Here is a 20,794-nt window from a genome sequence, read left to right as displayed (position 1 = left end):
CCTCAAAAATAAGCCCTATTGTCTTTGTGAAAATTAAGGGGTGAAGATTTTGTACCTAAGGAAGAAACACTCAGTTGAACAAACAAATCTTTAAGACTAACGACCTGTTGTTTTATTTATTTATTTATTTTTGGCTGCGTTGGGTCTTCGTTGCTGCGCGCAATCTTTCTCTAGTTACGGCGAGCGGGGGCTACTCTTCATTGCGGTGCGCGGGCTTCCCATTGAGGTGGCTTCTCTTGTTGCAGAGCATGGGCTCTAGGTGCACAGGCTTCAGTAGTTGTGGTGAGTGGGCTCAGTAGTTGTGGCTCGCGGGCTCTAGGCTGCAGGCTCAGTAGTTGTGGCTCATGGGCTTAGTTGCTCCGTGGCATGTGGGATCTTCCCGGACCAAGGCTCAAACCCATGTCCCCTGCATTGGCAGGCGGATTCTTAACCACTGTGCCACCAGAGAAGCCCACGTGTTTTTTAAAATCATGGAGAAAAACCACGCCATTTGTTTCACGAAACTAAGGCTTCTTTCCTACTTCCAATACATCATCAACATAATGTACAACAGCCTAAAATAAAATAATCTCTAGCAATGTCAACTAGCCCATGAACTAATAAAGAGCTTCTGAGTGGCTAGTAGTGAAAGATGAATTGAACTCCTATCCAGTCACTGAGAAGAAGCACTCTTCTCAAGTATGTACTGTATAATTAGTTGTTTTAATTTCCATTTCTTATCTTCAACTTATTCTTTAAGTTAACTTTCGTTCTTATATTAAATGTGCTGAATCGAAGTCCATGTAGTTCAAACAAAATATGGGTTCTAAAATCTAAGTTCAGTCACAAGCGGAGGTGCTATACTATGACTTTCTTCCGCTCATTTTAAGAATATGTGTTATATACCATATAGTTTTTAAATGTGAACAGTTGCCTTGGTGACAGAACACAGAGCAGCAACTCTGCTTTAATTATAAGACAATTTTTAAATAATTTTTATTTTTAAGATTAAGCATCCTCATTGACAATCCAGAAACAGTCCGTGCTCTTTGGATACACACACTTAAAATGGTTAAAAGTGATTCACCAATTTTCAATGACAAGGTATGAAAAAAGAACATGTTCACAGCTGCAGAAGAATTCCTCTGTCCTTTTTTTCCAAAAATCTTATTTTGCTACCAAGCCACTCACCAAACCACAAGGAAAGACAATTTTTCAAAAAGCCAGCAAAACCCAGAAACAAGGATCTAGGTATCAAGCCAAAATTATGCCCTGAAACAGCGCTGTTGCCAAAAAAAAAAAAAAAAAAAGGATAGGAAGACAAATTTCCATAGCTCATTAGAGAAGCCCTTTAAAAAGAATTCAGAAAGTTAGGACTGGAACTATGGTGGTACAGTGTTCAAAACACAGATAATTAAAGTTCAGCTTGCGGGCTTCCCTGGTGGCGCAGTGGTTGAGAGTCCGCCTGTCTATGCAGGGGACACGGGTTTGCGCCCCGGTCTGGGAAGATCCCACATGCCGTGGAGCGGCTGGGCCCGTGAGCCTGCGCGTCCGGAGCCTGTGCTCCGCAACGGGAGAGGCCACAACAGTGAGAGGACCGTGTATCGCAAAAAAAAAAAAAAAAAAAAAGTTCAGCTTGTTCGTCTTGGGAACGTATTAGGCTTTCTCCTATCCCAGCAGAGGAAACAGAAATATGAGCTGCTGGAGCTAATATTAAAATTGTCCTTACCAATGAAAAGCAGGGAAAGAGTCAACAGAAAGAATGCTGAACAGAAGACAAGTTGTTCTGAATCTAGGCTCTACTGCCTAGAAGAAACTGGAAAGTTGAATAGGGCTGAAATTCTTCTGAGCCAGTATCAATAAATTCTAGACTTGGCTCAAAACCAGTGGACTATAGACCACTAATAAATATATCAGGTGACCCACAGTGTTTGTGGTATCAAAAAATATTTTTAAAATTATCTATAAATTTCTATTCTGAAAATCAGATCAAAATGACACTGGGCCAGCCAATCAGTCATAGAGTAAAGGGCTTCCTCCAAAGAAAATTTAGCAGTAATTCAGGTTGGAAAGAATGTAACATGAAGTAAATAACATCAGGCTCTCGGTACAATTTTAATAAGGCTTCTACCCACCCCAGTTGTAAGCAGTACTACTGAGGGAGCTCCCACAGAATGTCTTAGAGGGATGTTTCTCAGAGATAAAAAGGACTATAAGCTTAACTCTTGACCCCTCTCTCCTTACCTAAAGCTTGGAGAAGAAAATAAATATTTAATTTTTAACTACTCAAAGCTTTGGGCACATTGTAATACTAATATTTTCTAGTTTTCATTTTCGGAACCTTTGGCTTAATATTTCCTCAATCATGTTGCAATGAAAAATGTCTGAATGTGCCTTAATCAGTAGTACCACATGAAAATATTAAACTTGTTCTTCCATATCTTCTACACAGGAAGAGGGAATCAATGGTACCCTAAATATCCTGCGAAGTGAGTCTGTATACTTGACAAAAGATTAGGGCAAACCATTCCACTTCCATATCTTGAGCAGCAGAAGTTAACTAGTCTTCAAACTCATCTTCCCAAATAACTCCATTAACATCCACAGCATGGAACAACCTGGAAGCATAAAATAAGGTACATTTTAATACACCTGATAGAAACTGAATATAATTTCTTTCCTTTTCTCAAATATACTTTCTGTACTCTTCTGATAATATCTTTTCCTCTCCTTTAATCATTCCACTGGCGAGGGCTGAAATATGGGTCCCTTAAAGTTTATAGGAACAGGCCTTTTAAGGATCCAGACAACTCTCTAGGACCAAGCATAAACAATAATGGGAGATGGGTATCACAAAACTGATACTAAATGTGTACAATATGTGGAATAAGCCAAGACTGGAAAATTCAGGTAGTCTAGAAGCTGAACTCATTAAAAACACTATAACTTTATTACACGCTAATCACTCCATCCTCTCCATCTTCACTGTCCTTGCACTCTCCATCTATAGAATATTTTTCAGTTGCCAATTTCTTTTCCTCCCCTTATGTTACTTAAAATTTATGCAATTTTCAACACTATATTTCCAACGGTTCATGGGAAGAGCCTGTTTCTTCAACTTATCTTATAGTTTCATAACACCAATGATTGATTGTAGGTATTCCACAAATGTCTATTAACAAAGATTATCAGCTGATGCTGAAATTGGAGCTGGTGGAGAACAAGATATTCACATTGTGCCAAGGAATCACCCCACAGATCACTTACTAATAACAAAAAGAGAAACCTTACCTTTACAGTGGAACAAATGATAGAACTGAGCATCATACTAACAGTGAGACAGCCTGACTTTATGGATCTGACGTGGTACAACATGAAGTACATCACCCCTTATTAAGTATTCTTGTCAAAAATGTTACTCCAAATCTAGTCAAACTCCAGTCTAGAGCTAACTTCCACTTTACAGGAAATAGAGAGGATAGAGAAACAAACTCAAAGGTACCATGGAGAAACAAAACTCCAGAAGGTAAGAAGTTATACAGGACAACAGCCTGGACTCCTCAAAAAGTCAATGCTCCCCTCAACATAAACAAACAAACAAAAAGAAGGTGGGCAAAACTTTTCTCCATAAAGAAACTAAAGAGACAGAACCAAATAAAGTGACTGAACTTGATTAGATCCTGGTATAATAAAACAGCTTCAAGAGATATTTTTAGGGATAGTTGATAAGTCTTAAATATTTTATTATATGATAGTATGCCATTGTTGTTAATTTTTTGCAGTACTGTCATTATATAGAAGACTTTTCTTATCTTAGGAAAGACATGTGAAAGCATGTAGAGGGACTTCCCTGGTGGCACAGTGGTTAAGAATCCACCTGCCGATGCAGGGGACACGGGTTTGAGCCTTGGTCCAGGAAGATCCCACATGCCGCGGAGCAACTAAGTCTGTGTGCCACATCTACTGGGCCTGAGCTCTAGAGCCCGTGAGCCACAACTACTGAGCCCACGCGCCACAACTACTGAAGCATATGTGCCTAGAGCCTGTACTCCGCAATAAGAGAAGCCACCGCAATGAGAAGCCCGCGCACCGCAACCAAGAGTAGGCCCCGCTCACTGCAACTACAGAAAGCCTGTGCGCAGAAATGAAGACCCAACGCAGCCAAAGATAAATAAATTAATTAATTAAAGAAAAAAAAGCATATAGACATGAAGCATCATATTTCCAACTTAGGGTCAAGTAGTTCAGCAATAAATTTAGAAAACAAATATGGCAAAATATTACCAATTGTTCATTTTGGTGGAAGGTATCCTATTAATCATAGTCCTATCTCTTCTGTATGTTTGAAAATTTTCACTAAAAAAGTTGAGGAGGATAATAAATAAAAGAAAATCCCCAGATAGTATATTTTCATCATAAAACTCATTTTCAAGAAAATTCATACATGGGGGAAAATATATGAGAATTCTCTAAATAAGCAAAGTACTGAAGTAAAACTTTCTGGGCTTATGGTCCGCAAACCAAGTACCCAAAACTGCTGAGACTAGGAGTCTGTGTGTACGTACCGGTTAAAACATGGGGAAACAGGATCAGTGAAATGTTTATAAGGGTTTGCTCTGGAGAGAGAACCCATGCAAATCCAGCAGAAATACTGCATACAGCCGGTACATGTCATCTTGTTACATCCATCTAATTTCTGGTGGGAAAGACAGAGAAAAATATCAAGGCTACAAAAGCAAAAGAGAAATGCACATGACAAAATGATTTGGTACAACATTCTCCTTGTCTTCTCACTTTTCTAATGCAGGGTGGAGATATACAGGTAACACACAATGATAACTATGAATGCCTAACTCGTTTGCATTACAAGTAAAATACAGAAAACACTTAGCAGGTGTTCCTACAATTAGATACTTAGCAAAACCTCTTCTGATAAACAGTAAATACAAACCAAACATGTATAAGTGAAACACATAGTTAGATTAATATTAAAATGTTTGGATTTAATATGTGGGATTTAAACTTTTTACGTAAATCTAAGTAAACATTTGGTACCAAGTCCCCCATTCTATAAGAGCTGAGGCATGTCAGAAGTGGTTAAATAGAAGGCCAGTTTCCTTAATGGAGTAACTGGGGCATCACCACAAGGGTCAGCTCAGATATGATGGACTGGAACAACAGAATCAAATGCAAAGACATATTTCAATTTTGAAACATATTAAGATTTTGTCAAGAAGCAGTAGATGTATCTATCTATCTTGACTCAGATGTCTCCATTTCATAAGCAGGCACTTGTAAAACAGCTATTAAATTCCAGGGTATATAGTTCGGAGGAGAAGTCAGGCTTGATTCTTTTTTAGTCAGGTAGATGAGTTAAGAGTTGACTGTAGCTCGAGTATGGCCTCTTTATAACCCACTCAATTTTGAGGTGGATATAATGTGAGAACAACTGTCACCATATGAAAGCACTTTGAAATGGGAAGCCTACATACATTTTAGGTCAATAACAATATTTAGTAGTAAATTTACATCTTCCAAGTTAAGAAAGTTTAATAAATACCAAAATGTGTTTTCTTAATTAGGCACAAAATTAAAAGGCTTCTTGAGGAAATCGTAACATGCTTGCAATTAGGTTTGCCTCCATGTCTGTCCCCAAACCTTTACCTCAATGGGAGTCCCACAACATGGGCAGCTCTTTGAGTTCTTTTCTAGCCACTCCTTACTTTCCATCTCTTCCAGTGCCTTCTGAATCACCCTCTTACCATACCTCTGTTCCAAAAACCTTTTATTGGCCTCATCTGCTTGCAGGTACTCATTTCGTAAGTCCATTAATTTCTCTAGAAAGTGAAATGGAAAATTAACTTTTATACAACTTGTAATGCTGACTAAAAACCATTAAAATTGGCTATAACCTTTGACTACTCAATAATGCTATTCCTGGGATTTCATCATAAGGAATTAATCCAAAGTAAAGTTACATATAAAAATGGCAAACGAATTAAATGTCCAAGGGAATAAGTATGTGTGGAGCCACTTAAGATATAATATTTAGTTATTAAAACTTATAATTAGGATGGCTACAACTCAGTTAAAATACTCATTATGGAATTCAGAAAAGAGCGTATTTAGGTTGTAACTAGGTAAAAATTACACATGCATGAAAGACAAAGAACAGACAGGAATCCTCCAAGTAGAAAAGCTGGACTTGTTAAAGGTGACAGAATAACAGCTTATCTTTTTCCTTTGCTTTTAACTTATTAATGTTGATATTTTTGTGCAACTAGTACAACTAGTAGTACAGTTTAAGACTGACTTATCTAAATGACGCAAAGGTTGAAACAGACGCTGATTTTCTACTAAATCAGCATCATTCACCATTTGATAACAACAGGCCTACCAAATTAAACAAGAGCACCAGGGCAAAGACCAGCTATTCAATTCTGTATATAAAAAGAAGCCAGTGAATAAAGTTTACCACCCACAGGAAACGAAAAGTCCCTCCTGTCAACTTTTCCCCTTAATACTCTTCAGTCTGGTTTCTACTGCTTTATCACTTAACTCAAATGGAATGGGCAGCCATTCCCAAAGGCTTTAGTTGTAGACAAGGCTTTTGCTCACAATTCTATTACCTTAATTTTTCAACACAATTAATTAAAGACCTCTCTCAACAATGTTCTAGCTATGTTATTAATTTACTTTCCTCACATTATTTAGAGGTGGACATCTTCCCTCTAAATGCAGTGGACATCTTCAGGGGCAGAATTCTATCTGCACTTTTGCTTCACTTGTGAATCCTTTCTCTGTGCTGTTCATTCCCGTGACTCCATCACTTCTACTTAGATGTAGCAGACATGTATTTTTTTATCCTGTCACTTTTATCTCCTCTAATAATTCAAAACGTTTTTGTGTTCCTAGACATCTTAAGGACAAAGGTTACTGCTCTAATGTTCTCAAAATAATAAAATGATTAGTATATCATATATTTTGTATGGTAATATCAAATATATAGATATAGAGACTGAGAAAGAGATTCCTAATTTTGCTGAAGCCCCCAAGCCTATCTTTGATTTCTTCCCCAAACACTGTGAAACACCCGAAATGTACTTCAGCCTCTCAATGATAAGGATACAGAAGTCTAAAGTAAAGGCTAACATTATATTCTGGTGAGTTCTCCATCCCATCTGCCTATAACCACTACAAAACTCTGCAACAGGCAACTGGAAGTACTGTATTTACTCATTCTCCGCTCAGAGTCCCTTCTTAGAGATAATGACACTGCTAACAATTAATAACTATAGTAATACTGGCATTACTAGTTACCATTTTGTGGTTTAAGACTTAAATATAAGACATAACACCATAAAACCTCTAGAAGAGAACACAGGCAAAACATTTCCTGACCAAGGCAATAGAAATAAAAGCAAAAATAAACAAATGTGACCTAATCTAACTTACAAGCTTCTGTACAGCAAAGGAAACCGTAAACAAAATGAAAAGACAACCTATAGGCTGGGAGAAAACATTTGCAAATGATGTAACCGACAAGGTCTGAATTTCCAAAATATACAAACAGCTCATACAACTCAACAAAAAACAAACAACTCAATGGAAAAATGGGCAAAACAACTAAATAGACATTTCTTCAAAGAAGACATCCAGATAACTGAAAGACATATAAAAAGAGGCTCATCACTGCTAACTATTAGAGAAATGCAAATCAAAACTACGATGAGGTACCACCTCACACCAGTCAGAATGGCCATCCCTAAAAAGTCTACAGGGGAGGACTTCCCTGGTGGCACAGTGGTTAAGAATCCGCCTGCCAATGCAGGGGACACGGGTTCAAGCCCTGGTCTGGGAAGATCCCACATGACGCAGAGCAACTAAGCCCACGTGCCACAACTACTGAGCCTTCGCTCTAGAGCCCGCGAGCCACAACTACTGAAGCCCGTGCACCCTAGAGCCCGTGCTCTGCAGCAAGGGAAGCCACCGCAATGAGAAGCCCGGGTACTGCGACAAAGAGTAGCCCCCGCTCGCCACAACTAGAGAAAGTCCACGTGCAGCAACAAAGACCCAACACAGCCAAAAATAAATAATAAATAAATAAATAAAAATAAAAACTAAACTTTAAAAGAAAAAAAGAGTCTACAGGGGAGTTCCCTGGCAGTCCAGTGGTTAAGGTTCCATGCTCCCAATGCAGGGGGCACGGGATCAATCCCTGGCCAGGGAACCAAGATCCCACATGCCACACATCAAGGCCAAAAAAAACCCAACAAAATAACAAACAAGTCTACAAATAACAAATGCTGGAGGGGGTGTGGAGAAAAGGGAACCTTCCTACATTGTTGGTGGGAATGTAAATTGGTGTAGCCACTATGGAAAACTGTATGGAGATTCCTCAAAAAACTAAAAGTAAGAGTTGCCATATGATCTAGCAATCCCACTCCTGGGCATGTATCCAGACAAAACTATAATTCAAAAAGATACCTATGTTCACAGCAGCACTATTTACAATAGCCAAGACATGGAAACAACCTAAATGTCCATCGCCAGAGGAATGGATAAAGAAGATGTGGTATGTATACAGATACAACAGAATATTACTCAGCCATAAAAAAGAATGAAATAAGGCCATTTGCAGCAACATGGATGGACTTAGAGATTATCATACTAAGTGAACTAAGTCATAAAGACAAATACCATATAATATCACTTACATGTGGAATCTAAAATATGACACAAATGAACCTATCTACAAAACAAAAAGAGACTCACAGACATATAAAACAGACTTGTGCTTGCCAAGGGGGAGGGGGCCTGGGGGAGAGATGGATTGGGAGATTGGGGTTACCAGATGCAAACTATTATATTTATATAGAATGGATAAACGACAAGGTCCTACTGTATAGCACAGGGAACTATATTCAATATCCTGTGATAAACCATAATGGAAAGGAATATAAAAAAGAATGTATACATATGTATAACTTAATCACTTTGCTGTGCAGCAAAAATTAACACATTTTAAATCAACTATATTTCAATAATTTAAATAAATAAATAAATACACAAACTAAACAAAAAATAGTTACCATTTTGCATTTTCCATACATTAGCCCATTCTCAAACTATGGTTAAGTACCAGTTTTTTTCCCTCACTCTGTCAAGGACCAGTACTTTTGCAAAATATAATCAAATGAATTATTAGAAAAATGAGGGTAAAAAGACAAAAAATATAAGCCTAAATTTTTATTAGATTTGACTGCCATAAAATTTAGTCAGTGAATAGCGATAGCAAAATCATTATTAAAGTTTCAAACACTGACTCTCAATTTCTGTATTTACCTTGTCACAGACCAGTATAACAACTACAACAACTTTAAGTAGCACTACAATAGGTCATTTCAAACTTACAGTAACCTTATGAAGTAGCTATTATCATCAGCCCTTTTAGTTTGAGAAAGACTAAGTCACCAAAGTCTAGTCAAATTGATGTCCAGGGCCCGATTCCTCAAACCTTAATCTAGATCAGAAATGGCTAACAGGTTTTACCTCCTGTGACTACCTCAATAGAGGGTGGCCTTCTGAAGCACTGTGTTGAGGAAGATTCTGAGGCCTCCCTGGGCTCACTGAGAAAAGCACTTGATGACTGATCAAACATGTGTACAGTGGAAACAAGAGTGATGGCTTAGATGCTCTGCATCTGCCGACCAGGATCTACATTATTCCATATTCATAGACAGAAATTACCCTGTCATTCCTTCCCTGGAATGCTCCCCCTGATATCTGCGTGGCTTGTTTCCTTACTTCCTTCAAGTCTTTACTCAAACCACTTTGCCAGCGAGGCCTCCCCTGGTTTTTCTAAATAAAATCCAAAGCCCCTTCCCCTTCAAAACACTTCATAGCCTGTCCCTGCTTTATTTTTTTTTCCCTCTTCAGCATTTACCACCATCGAATATTCTTATTTATTTTGTTTGCCTATCTCCCCCATTAGAATATAAGTTCCATGAGGGCATTTGGTCACTGCTGTATCCCCAGAACCTAGGACAGTAACTGACTCAAAAGTATGTGTTGAACAAACACAGAAGAACACAATTCTTCCAAACTGAAGAATTGAAGTGATGTCTCTTTTTATTTCCGGTGAGTGGGGGGAGGCGGGTGGAGCGCTGGGAGACTGAGTTCACACAGTTACAACCTACCTGCAGTCACCTTACATGGAGAAACCCCATGGTAGGTCAATCTGCATAAAGTACAGAAGGCAAAATTGCAGCTGGAACAGATGCCCATTGTGCAGCCAGGCTCCTGCATCACAGGCAGCTGGCAGGATGGGCGGGGGCAGTACACCACATCTGCCATCAGGTCCAAGGTAGACTGGAGGAGAAGGCGGTCATAACGGGCAAATAACTCTGCTTCCACTAGCTCTTTGACCTGGAGGGAAATATAAAACATCATAGGTTTGATGATTTCCCAACCAGTTCTGATCCTGAGGAGATCCTTAGGAAGCTAGTGTAAACCAGAGGCACATAAACTAAAACTCTACCTTCAAAATCAAACCAAGTTATAGGAGGTCTACATCTTGACTGAGATGGTGGTTACATGGGTCTACACATGTGTAAAAACTAAGCAGACAGGGCGAAGGGTGAGCTGTGACAGGGCGAGAGAGAGTCATGGACATATACACACTAACAAACGTAAGGTAGATAGCTAGTGGGAAGCAGCTGCATGGCACAGGGATATCAGCTCGGTGCTTTGTGACCTCCTGGAGGGGTGGGATAGGGAGGGTGGGAGGGAGGGAGACGCAAGAGGGAAGAGATATGGGAACATATGTATACGTATAACTGATTCACTTTGTTATAAAGTAGAAACTAACACACCATTGTAAAGCAATTATACCCCAATAAAGATGTTAAAAAAAAAAAAAAAAACTAAGCAGACAGTACACTTTAAATGAGTACATTTATGCCTTAATGGAGTTGACTGAAAAAACAAGGAAACCAAGCAGGCTGTCTTTAAAAGTCTGTAAAATATTTGGTTAACCATTCTAAGAGATAATAAGGAAGTACGACAGGGTCGTACTTCCCCCACCTAGCAGATGTACAGAGTAAATCACCAGAATTACTTTACTTTTTTAACTGCTCATCCCTGCGGAGGACCACACATTCCAAAGCCAGCAAAGGAAGCATTTACATTTGCTTAAACTAAGATCATGGCATTCTTGACGGATACAATGAAACAACTTGTCAGGCCTCAGACCGCCCTGAGGAGCCCTACCAAGAAGCTCCTGAGAAAATGTCTCCCTTTGTGAGAGAGAATTAGGGGGCGGCTGTCAGCAGAGTAAAAGAGTTACCTGACCAGGCGTGGCCACTGAAGGGCACTTGGGTTCTGGGCAGTTGAGGCACTGAACTTGGCCATCTCTGATCTGGATTTCAAAGTAGTCCTTGAGACAGGCTTTGCAGTACACATGCCTGCACTCCAAGAAGTACATGCACTCACTACCCAGCTTCTCACAGAAGCAGATATTGCACAGGAACAATTTACTATTAAAGCATTTTATCTGTTGAGCCTGATCGAAGTCCAAGATTTCCTGGATCAGACTGGACAACGATTCCACATCCTGCACGGCTCTCTCGTCCACAACTTCCACTTGGTCTACATCAGATCCAGCAGCTCCTCCAAAATCTAGCTCTGTGTTGGAAGAAGCTTGAGCCATCCTCCTCTGAACTTTTTTCTGAGAACCCATCTTGAGTTCAAAAGGAGAGACAATATTCAGATACGCTAAGGTCTCTTCTTTAAGAAACTGCATCCAGGCAAACAGGACCACGCTGCCGCGGTGTTCTTCCCACAGGTTGTCTAAGTGCTTGCAGAGAGCAGACAGCTAGGGGAAAACACATGAGGATGCTGGTAAGTTTGGAAAGATGACGATGCTGTCAACTCCTGATTTCCCTTGAAATCTTTTTAGGTCAGGGTTTTCTACCTCCTAACATGATTTTTCACTTCTGTGATAAACTGTGCTGTACAACGGCATCAGTGTTCTTATCGAAGCACTTCTTAAACTATTCAGCAACACGAGCCACAGTAGAACACAAGGTCAGAAGCTAAAAGAAGTATCATTAAAACAAGAGAAACAGCAAGACTTTACCAAATGCAGAACTAGGTTTACATACGAGCCACTGCAATGGGGGACTTTTTCTGTTCTTTATTTTTCTTCACGTTAGTATTGCTACCTCGTGTAGGAGAAGAGATCTAGTTCTAAAATGAACTATTTCTATTCCTTGGAGTCCTAGCCCTGTAGGTACCCTACAATAATGATTAGGAAAAGAACAGTTTAAAAATACCATCCAAACCTTAAAATTAATTCTTTCAGTCGTATCAAGAAGCCACCTCGTGCGAAAGAATCACTAACAGAATCTAACCTCAGAGTCCTTGGTATTCAGATTTACAAGCTGATTTTAACTAAGCAATCTGGGCTTACATCAGATCCTGGCTAATAGAGGGAGGCAGGCTGATATTGAATCCAGACATGATTATAAGCCCTTAACATGGTTTGGCTGCCATAGGCAAAGCTCACATTTCCTAACCTAAGCAACCGAAGTTTAAACTATTTTGACTTTTCCTCCTTAAAACTGGTCTGTTCATGGGCTTCCCTGGTGGCGCAGTGGTTGAGAGTCCGCCTGCCGATGCAGGGGACACAGGTTCGTGCTCTGGTCTGGGAAGATCCCACATGCCGCGGAGTGGCTGGGCCCGTGAGCCATGGTCGCTGAGCCTGCGCGTCCGGAGCCTGTGCTCTGCAATGGGAGAGGCCACAACAGTGAGAGGCCCACGTACCGCAAAACAAAAAAAAACCCAAAAAGCTGGTCTGTTCAATTTGAAAGGCAAATATAATTCGATTTTCCATTAGAAATGTAAAATATTTTAAAGTAGAGCTCAGGAATCATAAGCAGCTTTTCTTTTTAAGGTAAACATCAAAAAATAAGCCTTCCAGATGTAAATAACTTTTGTAAATTTGAATACCAAGTGAAAAAGGACCACATTCTCTCTTCCTTATGCTGCGTAGTGCTATTCACTAAACCCTATACAGGCACAAAATTAAACACTTACTGACTACTTCAAGATTGGACAACTAATGCTTTTATACATTTGCATGAATATGCTTATATGATCAACCAGAAACCTGATGAAATCTTTAAAATGTAATAAATACTAAAAGGGAAGCCTTGTTCGTGAGTATTGTTTGAGCTACCAAGTCCAGTGGAGAAGCCATTCTCCTCCATCCTCTTTTCTTCTCTAGTCCCTTCTCAAAAGAGGCATCTGGGATGTACATAAATGTGAGGAATAAGGGAGGAAGAAAGAGAAGAGCATGAGAGAGACTGTGTATATATACTGGAAGAGGAATAATGGAAAATACTAGAAAACTAAACCCACTTCTATCTACCAACCAAATTCAGTGAGGGACAGGTCCATGAATCAACTTCACTATCAACAGGTGAAATTCATGATGCCAAGGAATCAGGGCCCAGTAACAAACAAGAATTGAAGGAAGGACAAAAATTTGATAGAGAACCCTACTGTAATTTTAGCTGTGTAACATAAAATAATGAATAACCCTCTTCTCCCCACACCCTAAAAGCCAGCATTAAGTAGATGCTATTTGGCTGGAATCTGAAACTGTATATGTGCAAACATGCATGGACATAAAGTATCAAGAGCTCTCTAGAGAAATGGGACTATAAATATCTAGATAATTCAGTCAACTCTCAGTGATCTAAATGTCAAACATCGTTGATATTCTTGGGCAAATCATCCACTGTCTTGCATGTGTTGCCTCTGACACAGATATTAAAATGTAAGGTAAAATTCCTTTTTATTCTACATGTATTATTCTTTCTTAAAGTTTAATTTTGTTTTTAAACTGTAAGTTCAATTTTACAAAAGCACTCTCATCTAAAGATTAGACTGGTGATGAGCAGGGGTGGGAATGAAAATTACATGATCAAAAAGGAAAAACTGACAGCTGTTCCTTGAGGTCAAGTAACTCTGACAGCTTTTGTCTTAATACATCAGCCTATCAATCTTTATCATGACTTCTAGAATAACGGCTACTGATCCATTATCTACCCCAGAATACATTATATTAGCTTCAAGCCATATTTATGTCTCAATCAAGAGTTGAGGTTGTTACTAGAAAAAGATATACAACCCAGAGTAAATGAAGATCATAATATAAGATCTCAAGCCTTAATGAGATATCTACAGGAATCATACACATTTCTATTTGTGTGCATTCACACCTATGTGAGAGTAGTCAACAACTCTGTTATTAATATACAGACTTTAAAAAATAAAAGCACTCTTACGTTTTCTTAGGAAATATTTATTATAACTACATTAGCTCAATTTTAGTCCTCCTAACTACAATTAAATCTTTCATTTAAGGAATGGATAAGAAACTAAAAAAAAATAGAAAGCAATACCAGGGCTTCCCTGGTGGCGCAGTGGTTGAGAGTCCGCCTGCCAATGCAGGGGACACGGGTTCGTGCCCCGGTCCAGGAAGATCCCACATGCTGCGGAGCGGCTGGGCCCGTGAGCCATGGCTGCTGAGCATGCGCGTCCGGAGCCTGGGCTCCACAGCGGGACAGGCCACAACAGTGAGAGGCCCACGTACCGGAAAAAAAAAACCAAAAAACAAAAAAAAGCAATACCAACATCTAAGGAAAATGAGGAGGACCTTATAGTATCCATTACAATACAGATTAAATAGGAAAATAACAAGACAAAGAGAGAAACAATTTACTTGATTAAAAATTACTCCTACTGCAATTCAAAATGATTAATCGTTCTAATTACGCCATTCTTTTCTAAAACACCAAACATTTTCAATTTATTAACATTACAATTCATGAAGGCAAGGGAAAAAAAAATTACAAAATCAAACCCATTTGTTCTTCATGCACTGAATTCAAGATCATCAAGGTAGTGTTCAATTAAAGATGATTTTTAAGTTTCTAAAGATGGATAGGAGAAATTAAGTTTCGGGTCTAACCTGAGTTGGTGACAGCCATTTGCCACTAAGTGTGAATGAAGGTGGGGCGGAGGATGGATAATCTGGTGGCAGTTCAAAGTTCAGCACAAGTGGAGGCAGAAAGCAAATGGTGTATTCAAAGCCACTATTCTGGAGACACTCATTTGAATTGCCTGAACCAAAAACAAAGATTAGAAAGGATCAGTTGGTCAACACTTGAGTGTCCGTTACTGCTGAGCAGTGCTCAAGAAAAACGTAATGCTTTGGTTGAGGGGATAAAAACCCTCCCCCAAAGCACCTTCTATTCCCTAATGTTACTTCGTAGCCGCCACCTTAAAAAAAAAATCTTGTAAGCCCTTAAAAAAATCTACTAAGCATCATGAAATTTAAAATGAAGATACACAACTTATTCTTGTATACACTTTTGAGTATAATTCCTAACACTAATGACAAGTAATAACACAATATTTTCTTTTGTTGTTGTTTTACAGTAGATGATTAAAGACACAATCTAGAGAAAAGGACGTTTATTTCTATCAAAGAGCCATGACCTACTTAGACCAGCATGTGCCAACTACCCATGAATCATAGTTGGGAGAATTTGTGCCAGTACAAGGATCTCTTGAGGGCAAGACACAACACACAACACTCTCACAATCAAAGTTTCATTTTCAGTTATCACACTTAATTTGTTTACTCAAAGCCTTTATAGTAGAAACATTTTAAGAAAGTGTTCACAGATGACATCTGGTACATTGGTATCAAAAGTACCAGTTTTCAACTTTTTTCTGAAGCAGAAGGTCACAGAGTAGCAGCAAGTGTCATGTGTTTATGGTGGTTGAAAAGATTCTGGAAACCAAACAGTATTAACAACCGCCATGGTACTTTAAGTCTTTCCAAGTGTTTTCACATATATTATTTCATTTTCTCTTTTATTATCCCTATTTAACAGCCAATGACTCATGGCTAATGAACTGCTAGTTAAGACGATTAGGATGCATGAAATATGCAGGATAATATCCGAATTCAGTGATCAAAAAGGCAGAATCAAATTGAAAATTGTTCACCCCCAGCTCAATTTTCAATTAAAAGAGAAACAGGCATTAAATCTGTAATACTACCATATATCACTAATGCCTATAAATACAAGATGATAAATAATTTAGGGTACACTAAGAAACTGAGAATAACCTTTATTTAGAAAAATCTGTTTAAGAGAATATTAACTAACCGCTCACAAATATCTTGAAATTTTGTGGTAAGTCCAAATAGATCCTGGTTTCTCCACCTTGGACAGACTCTGCTTTTCTAAATTCATCTCCATCATAAATACTCGCCAGGGCCAGCAATTCATCCTCCTGAGCTTCTCGGTCTTCTGACGACATTTAATTTTCTGAGGAGCTGAAGACAATCATTCAAGTCAGTTAAGAACAGAAAAGGCACAGAGTTTGGAAAAGTCTAGCAGCACTGTCCACGGCCCCCCCGCACACCCCCCAAAAAGAAAGTTCCTCAAAAACAACTGCAAAGAATTAATCAATATTCTCACTTTTCTGTCAAACTAAAAATGACAGGCATATCTAATATTCCAGTAGCTCTGCAACAGTAACAGCCTTTTCCAAAAAGGAGAGTTGTGTTTCTTTTAATTGCTCACTTTATCAGTTAGGTATGATTTAAGAAAAAAAGCACAATCAAAGAAATCACAAATTAGTTTGACTTGCCCACTGAACTTCGGAAAATGCCTTGCTCATAAAAGTAGTCAAAGTATACTTGATATGCTTAAAAATAAATGAATTTTTTAAATCCACAGCAATCTCTAGGACAGGTTTTCTCAATCTCTGCGCTACTGACATTTTGGAACAAACAATTGTTGTGGGAGGTTATCCTGTGCATTAGAGGATGTATATCAGCATCCCTGGCTTCAACCTACTAGATACCAATAGCATCCCTTTCCCTCAAGAGTTGTGACAGTCACAAATATCGCCAGACACAGCCAAATATCCCCCCCTTGCACAGGGAAGGCAGAAGAAAATTGCTCCCAGTTGAGACCACCCTACTCTAGAGAATGTTACAGGGACAGATACTATGTAAGACAGATAACTGAGGAAGTAGCAAAATAACATTAAATTTTTGAAACAATAATGAATTTTGTCAAATCAATTGTAACATTTATCATTTTTTAAGGTAACACCAACCGTGAAAATATGCTACAATTAAATTGTACAATGCTTTTTAATCACAGCAACTGAAAGACGCGCCACACTATCAGATAATTTAAATGTGCAAAAAATATGTAGTGAGAATCTACGAAAATTACTTTAATAAAACCACCACCAAAATTACCATTCTATCAATTAAAATACTGGACTATAACTGCATTTGCAAATATGCTCCCTCTTGGCTGAAATATTTTTCTAAACTGAAATGCACAGAATTGAAAAGTTAGGACATGGTTTTTCACATTATAAAATACTACAAAACTTAGACAAATTCATTTAAAATGATTCCATTTTCAAAAAGTACGTTTTTCCAGCAGATGATAACAGTTCTCTGCTTGAGCTGTGTCCCTAAGACACAGTGACATATTCTATTCGAGGTCAGTTAGTACCTGTTAATAACAACCAGAAGAAAAGGATATTAGCATTGCAGTCCGTATTTCAGCTCAGTTTGGAACTCACGCAAATCTCATTTATTCTCCAGATGATGGAGATGAGACTGCTGAAGCTGGATAAGAGGCCAAGATGTGGAACTCATACTAGGTATACTACAGAAATCCTGCCAATTGCAGAAAAAAAAATACAAAAGATGGTGTTAGGACCCTCTCCAAATTTAAATTCTGAATTTCCGTTACCATCACTTAAATCAAACACATCCTAACACACAGTCAATCCTAATCTACAGCTGCATATTACTCTCCTAGGTCAGCCTAACTGAGGCACGTGGTTGAACGGACATGTGCATGTCCCCAGTAATAAGAGCACCCTTCTTATCTGACTGCCTTCAGCCCCAGGAGGAGCTGAGGTGAAACACTGAGGTCCTATGAGAGGACAGTACAGCATGCTCCCATAGCAAACGACTTCCTGCGGTTTTCTTGATTTTGTTTTTCCTTTCCTCTTCTGCTTCCTCTATTCCTTCACTTCCTATCCCCCTCCAGTTTGTCCTCTTGCCTGCTAATGAATTAATCCTGCCAGGGACACTCAACATTAGGTTAATTTAAGCAAGACAGCAGGATATTTGAAAACAAAACAATAAAAGCGCGCACGCACGCACGCACGCACGCGCACACACACACTTTTAAGTCCTATTCTAAATGCTTTACCAGGCTTCTTAACTGGGAATGAAGGAGAAGGGGAGAGTGGTCCATAGATGGGTTTTAGAGAATCCTATGAACATCCTAATATTATATGCAAAAAATATGATATAAAACCATAATTTTAAAACCAAATTCTCAGATGTGTGACTCCCAAATAAGCTAAGAATGAAATTCAGGATTAATTTACATTTACTGAGTAGTATTACTATGTACTATACCGTCTTTTCACATTACTTAATTGTAAACAATTTTACCAGGTGTAGTACATGGTGATAATGTAATTAAGCTTTTTGTTTCTTCCTGTTCAAACATTATAAATGGGATGAGATGAATTTATAGTTTCTGGTTTTAGATTAGTGTTCTCTACCTTGTCTGCATGGTAGAATCACCTGAGAAGCTACTTTTAAAATCCCAATACCCAGGCGATACCCCAGAGCAATTCAATCAGGCATCAGTAGCTAGCCAAGCTCTCCACGTGATTCTAATGAGCAGCCAGGCTTAAGCTCTACTCCAAGCTGTTTGAAATCGGCAGCTCCTCATGACCTACCCCACCAGACCCCAGCTTCTGAAGCTGCCACTGGGTCCCAGTCCCTTAATTCAGATCGCTGACCTAGATTTCCTTCTGATTCTATCCATTCAGCTTTCAAGACCCACATCCAAAGCCCCTATTCCACGTAAAAATTTCCAATTAGATATCATGTCTTTCTTTAAAAATCCAGCAAACTCTTCTACTATAACTTTCCTATGATATTGTCACAACCCACCTTGCATTACAGTTCTTCCTCTGAACTTGCACTTCCTCTCCTACCAGACCGCATTAGCTCCTTAAGGGTGAGGATCAAGTCTTTTGCATCTGCGTATATTGTTCTCAGCATCTAGCAGTGCCTTACATTAGACACTGGAAAAAGTGAGAACTGAATTGGGGTGAGATGCAGTGTGCTCTTATGGGGGACTAGAATCAAGGTTCAGTGACAGCGTTGCCACATCCCACTAGGAGCAGGTTGGGTCGGTCGTCACAATAACCGTAAGAACAGTCACTTAGGGAGCTCTTGCCGTGTGTCAGCCATTGTGCTAAGCCCTTTAAATGCATCAGCTCGTTACATTCCCACAGCCCCATGGAGCAAGTCCTGGCCCTACTTCCATTATACAGAGAAAAATGACATTTTAAGTCCTTGCTGGCCCAAAATCACACATCTAATACATAACTAAACCTGGATTCGGACCACCCTGTTTCCTCAGCCGTAACACGGGAACGAGAATAAACCCCGGTGCCACGACGCAAGAGAGAATTCAAGTTTAATATTACTTTTGGCAAACCGGAAACCGCTACATCAGTGAGGGAAGGCCCCTCCTCCTCCGGGTTTCCCTTGGGCCTGGGAAAATCCTACTCATACTCCCAGGCCACACCGTGCGGGCTCCAGCGCTGGGGTCTGCCCTGGCTCCGGGCTCAGCACGCCGCTGCCGGTGTCTCCACCGCTCACCGCGGGGTGTGGAGTCCTTGTTTGTGAGACTCACCTACAACTTGGGGGCAGGCCCGAGCCCTGCTACCTGCCCCGGCGCTTGGATACGGAGGGCGCTGCACGGGTGTGGGCCGGCCCGGGGCGTCCCAAAGGAGCAGGGCCTGGTCCTTCCCCTTCCTCCTCTAAGCGCCCCGTGGGTCTTAGCCGGGCCGGGCTGTGGGCGCCCAGTCCCGGGTCTGGGGAGCTGAAGCCCGCTGAGCAGTCCCGGCCCGGCCGCCCTTCTCTGCCTCGCGCGCCCGGAGCGCAGTCCCCACCGTACCTTCCGGCTGCCCCGCCGTGCCGGGCCCGACAGTTCCGCCCTCCACCCTAGCTTCGGATCCCCTCACCTCCACTCGCCGGCTCCGCCTGGAGACGCCCGGCTCAACCAGCGTACCGCCTCTTCAGTCTTCGGAGCTGTCAGCTGAGCGGCGCGGATCTGGCTGAGAGTCCCCCGCGTGAGAAGGGCTCTGCGCAGCCGCCTTGACCGCCCCGGCCCCTCGGCCGCCCCCCGCAGGTCAAAGGCGGCGCTGCAGGAGCGACCATCGTCACCCGTACCGCAGCCCTGCACACTTAATAAGTATGCCTCTGGAGAAGTTGACACAAATGCAGATTCTGGGGCCCCCTACCCAGGGGGGTCCTTTCAGTACTTCTGTGACAGTGTCCGGAAATTAGAATTTTTACCAGTCCCTACAGATGATCATGAGGCAGCGATCTACCGGGGGGCAGACGTTCCTATAACAATCCCAGACCTGCTCCCCAGATAGACTACGCAAGCCTCTTCTCCCTCCTCGGATCCCGGCCTCAGAAATGCTGCCCATCTTTCTGGCACCTCCACTATGAAGGCATTCACTTATTGTTCATAACAGTAATAACTACCATGTTTACTAAGCATAGGATGCTTCAGGCCCTGTGCTACGTGCTTTATGTAAATTTTCTCTTTATCTTCACTATAACCTTATGATTTCGGTACCATCTGTTATTCCCACT

The 20,794-nt window shown here is 40.3% G+C and overlaps 1 protein-coding gene across 10 annotated transcripts in view; it reads right to left on the bottom strand.

The window, feature by feature from the left end:
* Positions 1-1,270: 1,270 nt before the first annotated feature.
* RNF14 (ring finger protein 14) overlaps positions 1,271-20,794 on the bottom strand; it is a 46,445-nt gene continuing 26,921 nt past the window's right edge. For 3 of the 10 annotated variants that reach the window (XM_060296368.1, XM_030841120.2, XM_060296369.2), the window contains 7 exons: positions 16,230-16,399; positions 15,020-15,171; positions 11,327-11,854; positions 10,179-10,407; positions 5,644-5,816; positions 4,545-4,675; positions 1,271-2,597 (listed from right to left, as the gene is read on the bottom strand). In XM_060296368.1, coding sequence (XP_060152351.1) covers positions 2,540-2,597; positions 4,545-4,675; positions 5,644-5,816; positions 10,179-10,407; positions 11,327-11,854; positions 15,020-15,171; positions 16,230-16,383 — 1,425 coding nt within the window. In that variant the 5' untranslated portion in view covers positions 16,384-16,399 and the 3' untranslated portion in view covers positions 1,271-2,539. Of the gene's footprint in view, positions 2,598-4,544; positions 4,676-5,643; positions 5,817-10,178; positions 10,408-11,326; positions 11,855-12,557; positions 12,699-15,019; positions 15,172-16,229; positions 16,400-17,603; positions 17,771-19,823; positions 20,060-20,087; positions 20,307-20,794 lie in introns of those variants that run through there. The other 7 variants (XM_060296367.1, XM_060296372.1, XM_030841116.2 and 4 more) reach the window with 7 other exon arrangements.

This window comes from Globicephala melas, chromosome 3 (genome assembly GCF_963455315.2).
Source record: "Globicephala melas chromosome 3, mGloMel1.2, whole genome shotgun sequence".
Taxonomy (NCBI): Eukaryota; Metazoa; Chordata; class Mammalia; order Artiodactyla; family Delphinidae; genus Globicephala; species Globicephala melas.
This window is presented reverse-complemented; position numbering and strand designations above follow the sequence as displayed.